Raw genomic sequence first — 6,317 nt, 5'->3', positions numbered from 1 at the left:
TCTGGAGAGGGTGCATCCTGAGCTTTGATTATAGTTCATTTAGTGGCAGTTAGTGTTTTTCAACCAGACGCATTCAAATGTGAGCGTCTCACTACCCAATTGCCATAGAAATCCTAACGCACCATGAAGACTGTCAAAGCGGCCAGCCTTCCTCTCAGAAGCTGCAGCCTTTGAAGTGGTGCAGGACTCGCGTTGGTCAATTTTAATTCTATAGACTGGACAGGCAACTCTTTGAAAGTGAGATTGTGCGTTTTAATGGAGGAAATAAGAGGGGGAACTTGTTTCATACACTCTATACAAGGCCTTGCTTATTGTCAGATATCTTTTATCTTTTATTTTTCCCATGAATGATTCATGCCTCGGCTGCTTTGTGCTGTCGCGCCTTTCAGAGGTAGCGCCATCAGGGGGCTATAAGTTTTCCCATTAGCTCAGTGATTAGTTTATACCAGCCTCCTTGGCCCGTCAGGCCTTCTTCTGAGATACTAGGGAATATTTTAATAGAAATGTCTGGATAGGAAGTGAGCACTTCTCCTTTTTTTTCATTCCAGGTGAGGATGACGTTTATGTTTTGCTGACTCTTATTTACATTTCACAATAAAAGGTAATTATGACAATAATCTCACAGCTTCCTGAAATTGATTTCACAAAAAGTAACAATCTCACAATCACCAAAGTCCAGCTGAATTTATGTAAAGCCAATCCACGTATACACTGTGATGCTATCATTTCCCAAACTCTATTAATCAAATTCACTCATTGATCATAATAATTTGACACTTGTTAATTATTTAACGTATATGTCCTGTTTTTTTTTTTATTATTAGTTTTTAGCATGAAATTTATATTGTAAATTTAATTTTGAACAACAAGGGTCTGCACAATCATAGCTGATTCATCTCTTTTTTTTTATCCATCATGTTCAACGGCACCATGCACCTCAAAGAGAAAGACAGATCACTACAAAAGGCATGCGAGAAAGGGACTTTTCACATTACACAGCCTATTCAAGTAAATGTTTCTTCTTTTACAGAACACAATAAAAAAATGAAAAAAGGGAACAGAAAATTAACATGGAAAAAAAAACATCAGCAGGGTACTATGCATCACCAAAACTGATATTATTATTCTTTGGTGTTCCTGTAATTCCAACATTGATACCAGCAAATAAATTACAATGTACAAAACAACATTTTTTTTTGTAATTAAAACTACACAACATTCACAAGCATCAGTACAATTACATATATACAAATCCTACAGGGTCAAAGCCTGTCAGTGTAGACATTTAGGGTCTCAATGGACTTACTCGTACTCTTTAACGAGCATAACACTTGTGTATTTTGCATAAAATATAGTCTTAAATAGTTCTTAAATATTACAAAATTCCATCCAAACACATGTATTGTATAAATCTGAAAAGGTAAATGAGAACCCTTAAGACAATCAGATGTTTGCCTCCTCTCTTTTTTTTTTTTCCTTATTGGTTTATCAAAGTTTGTACCACATCTTAAAGAAATCACACAATATTAAAAAAGAAAAAGTCTCATCTTCTAGATTCCACCCATTAACATTTGTTGCCATTTGTGGGGTTACAAGCAGTACCATTTGTTTTCCTTAAATGTCTGGAATATGACAGTGATTGATAGCAGGCGAGTTATTAAACTAGAAGGGGGTGATGGGAGGTCACATGAAAGATGTCATTTCTGCACACCAGTTGAGTCTTAAGCCATGCAGTTAATTAAACCCTGCATATTTCTCATGTAAAAAAAAAAAGGAAAATAAAGAAGATTATTCATTTTTGAAAAGTTCTATTCAGAAATTGGCTAATTTTAAATTTTTTGGTCCTTTAAATAAGACTAAAACTTTAAATTTCAGTTTTAATTTCAGCGTCAAATGTTTCATTTTGACAGTTTTGATCTACAATTTTAAGAAAGGTCAGGGGTCACCTCAGAAAGAAATTATTGCTCATGTAGGCCTGCATTGCATCCACCATAATAGTGAATGATCTGCGTTTAGCACACACGTTTAATAATACTACAGTGAAAACAACTGATCAATACTCCGAGCGCACGGGCCAGCATGGATCTACACACTTTAACGGGTCAGCTAGATGCCAAGTTTGACAGGCACGTGGTTGTAAACGGGGCATCAGAGCATCGTCCTTGGGTCTGAATGTCTGAAAGAGTCCTCGTCTGAATCTGACGTTGGCAAATCGCTGGAGGGGGTGTGGAGGTGGTTGGGTCCTCCGCTCCCCTGGCACACGTACCACTCGTTGAGGTTGGTGACCTGAGGGGAGAGGTTCGCAGAGCGGTTCCTGTGCGGCTCGGAGTTGGGAGAAAGAGAATCTCCGAGTGGGTTTGTGGAGGAAATGTAGTTGACGTTGGTGGAGGGGGGCGGCGGGGACTTGCAGTGCACTTTCATGTGCTTCCGCAGTGAGCTCGGGTGTGTGTAGGATTTGTCACAGCCACGCACTTTGCAGTAGTAAGGCTTGTCGCTGGTGTGGACGTGAGAGTGCTTCTTCCGGTCACTGCTGTTGGCGAATTTTCTGTCACAGCCCTCAAACTCGCACTTGAAAGGTTTCTCTCCTGGAATAAATGAGAAACAGATTGGGTCAGTGTCGTGTGCAAGAATACCTTCACAACAAAACAAACAAACATGGATAAGTCTCCAGTGAGAGGTGTTTACATTTTTTTTGTTTTTTTTTACACACATCACAAGATTAGAGCTGGAAATTAATTTCCCATATATTCTCATCTATATCTTTAAGAAACACAACATGTACAACATTCCTCATTATTGGCTCGTTGTCGCTGCCTATACTAATCCACTGGGGCTTGCTCTTCACTAGAGCTTATTCACTAAACATCTCATACAGACACTACTCCAGCGCCACTTGTCCAAAGCATTTTCCCTGTGTTAACACGTGTAACATGCCTTTAGGCCTTCTGGTTGCATGTATGTGTGTATGTGGAGGGAGAGGGGGCACTCATGAGACCACCGGCAGCCGTTCATGTACCGTGGTGGACTCTGGTTATAACTCATCACACACACACACACACACACACACACACACACACACACACACACACACACACACACACACACACACACACACACCAACACACACTGTCTCCCTTAAATGGTAAACATATATATATTTAAATTAGGACTACAGCATGCGTATTGCAGGCTAAATGTACAATTGTGGGATGGAGAGCAGTGTTCGTTAAAAAAAAATATAAGCAATGAGAAAGTGTTACTTGGGCTTTGTGACGACTTATATTTTTGGGGGATGACTAGTTTATTTCCCTGGGGATTTTGCATCATTCAGTAATGTGTAGAGGCCTGGCGATGCTTGTCCCATCTCTCTTAGCCTCAGACCACAAAAACAGCTCTCACAAAGAGAAGGCCTACTCATTAGATTGTAACGTTGTGGAAAGTTAGCCTGCTAAGACTCACTATGTTGAACTTTAAGAACTATGCAACTCTGACCAACATTTCACACGATGCAGTTGTTTTGTTTTGGACAGTATATCCGGATAGATTCGACAGTAGAGCAGATGTTAAAGGCTATAGCTCACTTTCTGAAGGTTATGCCTGAGGATAATTACATTTACGCGACTTCTAGCGTTGTCCTTGCACGTACGTAAGCACGTTTTACAAATCATATGCCCTAATACTCGCACACCTACTGCAGGCGTCTCGGGTACAAAAGTTTACATTTAAGAAAAGGAAATGAAACACGTTTATTCACTGTGAGAATGCGTCACTGAATACAACTTTTTTTGCTCGCTTGTATGCGCAATTACGCATCGTCGCACTCTATGTAGGATGCGAATAACAACACATGGTCTCCTCGGATAGAATCTAAGGCTCTACGATCGAGTAATTTTTCAAAGTGCACACTTAGAAGTACTGACCTGTGTGAGTCCTCTTGTGAATCTTTAAATTCTCCGATCGAGCGAACACTTTTCCACAACCCGGGAAAGGACACGGGAAGGGCTTTTCTCCCGTATGAACTCGGATGTGATTTATCAGTTTGTACTTCGCTTTGAACGCCTTTCCTTCCCGTGGACATTCCTCCCAAAAACAGACGTGGGAGCTCTGCTCCGGTCCCCCGACATGCTCCACCGTGACGTGGTTGACCAGCTCGTGCATGGTGCTGTAAGTTTTAGAGCAAGGCTTTTTTTGACTTTGCTCCTGGTCAATCCATTTGCAGATCAGCTCCTGCTTTATGGGCTGCCGCATGTATCTTAAAAACGCCCCCGCCGCTCCGTGAGGAGCAGAAGCGATGTTCACATTGAGGTTCATGGAGTTGTAGCTGTGGATAGAAGAGGGTCCATAGTGCTCTGGCCTGTGCCCGAAGTGCTCTGGCCTGCCGTAGATGTCCCCCGGTATACCCAGGCGCATCTGCCCATTGAGGGCATGGTGATGGTGGGCACCTTGGGACGCTTGGTCGTGAAGTCCAGTAAAAAGTGAATGGGCCCCACTTTCCGCGTGTCCATAAGCACCTGTTGGGGAGATGAACATGCCATGGTGATGAGGGGAGGAGGCGGAACTATGCTGGTCGCCAAGTGCATGCATAGCAGAGGCTGAGAGTTCTCTCCTGAGGATGAAGTCCCTGCTGCTTGAGTAGCCTGAGTGGGGGTGAGCCACGGGGAAACCAACAGTGGTCTGAGCAGAAGTGAAAGATGCCGCGGTCTGGGCTTCGTGATGGCTCTGAATGTGCTGAGATGGGCTAAGTTTGAGAGCATTTGTCTGTGCCATGTGCTCTGGTCCAAATGGAGTGAGTGCCACTCCGGGGTCGTTGCCCAGCTCCCCAGGGTGGAGGTGGGCATGGTGGGAGAGAGGGTGATGCCCCCCTAGCCCCGGGAAGCCTGTCATATTCTGATGAGGATGGGGTTGAGTCGCTGCCAAATCCGCTAATCTTATCGCCGGATTCCTCTTGTTTAAAGGGGGTTCCATAACTACACTGACAAGTCCATCCGCACTCACCGCAATTGTTTTTCACTACACCACGCTCTCTAAAACATTAGGAAAATATGTATATAAGGGGTGTATAAGTTCTTTTGTCCGGCTTCTAACTCTGCTTGCTCCTTTTCCCACTCTGTCCTCAAGCGATTGGCAGAACATACAACAGTTGGAGGACACAGTGGGGAATACAGTTTAGAAATGGCACTGCGGGTATTGGACGGATTTCGGTGACTGGCAGTTAGGAGAACGAAGCGATTGGCTGTCGTTCAGCGCAGGGGCTCAGCAGGGTTCCGCCCCCTCACTCTCTTTATCGCTGTTGACTCCAAAAAGTTGTACTCACAAAGTTACCAGCAGATCTGTTTGTGCGGCTTTCTGTTTACTGGTGCTGGCGCATGTGAATGATCGAAATGTCAATTTATGTGGCAAATGCAGCATAGTTTATCTGTGGTAAAGTGTCTTACTGTTGGTTTGATGTCGCCATTGAAAAAAAGAGCCCGCTGCTGGTGGATGTATGTATGTATGTATGTATGTATGTATGTATGTATGTATGTATGTATGTATGTATGTATGTATGTATGTATGTATGTATGTATGTATGTATGTATGTATGTATGTATGTATGTATGTATGTATGTGTGTGTGTATGTGACTAGTGTAAAACGATGTGGTCAGTCTCTATAGATGTGTCATGTATGGCAGTGTAAAAGAGAACAACAGTGATGGAGCAAAGTGTATTTATTTGGCATGCAGATATTTTTATATATTTAATTTCATGAGGTATTTCGAAAACATGCAGCCGGATTTGGCAGGAAAATATCAAATGAAAGGCGAAATGTCTACTATTTTACTGGAAAATAAAATACCGTGAAATAAGGATTAGAGAGATACAATAAAATGTTCAGAGGAATAGGGTTGAGTCTGGATTGCTGTTTTTTTTGTCAACCCTATTCAGCCTGTGCAGTTGGTATATGAATATGATTCATTTTTCCGTATATTAACAGCAATAATATGACGACTGCATTTACATTTAAAGAATGTTTAAGTTGAGTTTGAGGTAGTAGGTTGTTGTCTCAATCATACTATAATAGGATAAAAAAAAAACATTAGAAATATCTTAAATTATTTTTTGCTCTGGCATTTTTCATAACGCCTCAAAACAAATCGCATTAAATACATTTATTTTATCTTAAATTACAAGTTACAAGTTAAGGCTGAGTCATACACATCCAACAGTAAACTAACACAAAGGTATCACAACGTAACATATTATTTCATGTCAGTTGAATGTCTTGGCAGGATCTGTAAAAACAAAGTGTCATAGATTTGTATTCTCACTAACCATA

General features: G+C 41.6%; 1 protein-coding gene across 1 annotated transcript; it reads right to left on the bottom strand.

The window, feature by feature from the left end:
• Window positions 1-1,094: 1,094 nt before the first annotated feature.
• zic5 (zic family member 5 (odd-paired homolog, Drosophila)) lies at window positions 1,095-5,125 on the bottom strand. The gene is made up of 2 exons (XM_029459738.1): window positions 3,921-5,125; window positions 1,095-2,585 (listed from the first exon to the last, which is right to left on the bottom strand). Exons 1-2 carry the CDS (start codon window positions 4,963-4,965, stop codon window positions 2,149-2,151), a joined length of 1,482 nt encoding a protein of 493 aa, XP_029315598.1. The 5' UTR covers window positions 4,966-5,125; the 3' UTR covers window positions 1,095-2,148.
• Between the last annotated feature and the right edge of the window lie 1,192 nt (window positions 5,126-6,317).

This window comes from Cottoperca gobio, chromosome 21, assembly GCF_900634415.1.
Source record: "Cottoperca gobio chromosome 21, fCotGob3.1, whole genome shotgun sequence".
Taxonomy (NCBI): Eukaryota; Metazoa; Chordata; class Actinopteri; order Perciformes; family Bovichtidae; genus Cottoperca; species Cottoperca gobio.
Note: the sequence above shows the minus strand (reverse complement) of the source record. Positions and strands in the feature narration are given on the sequence as shown.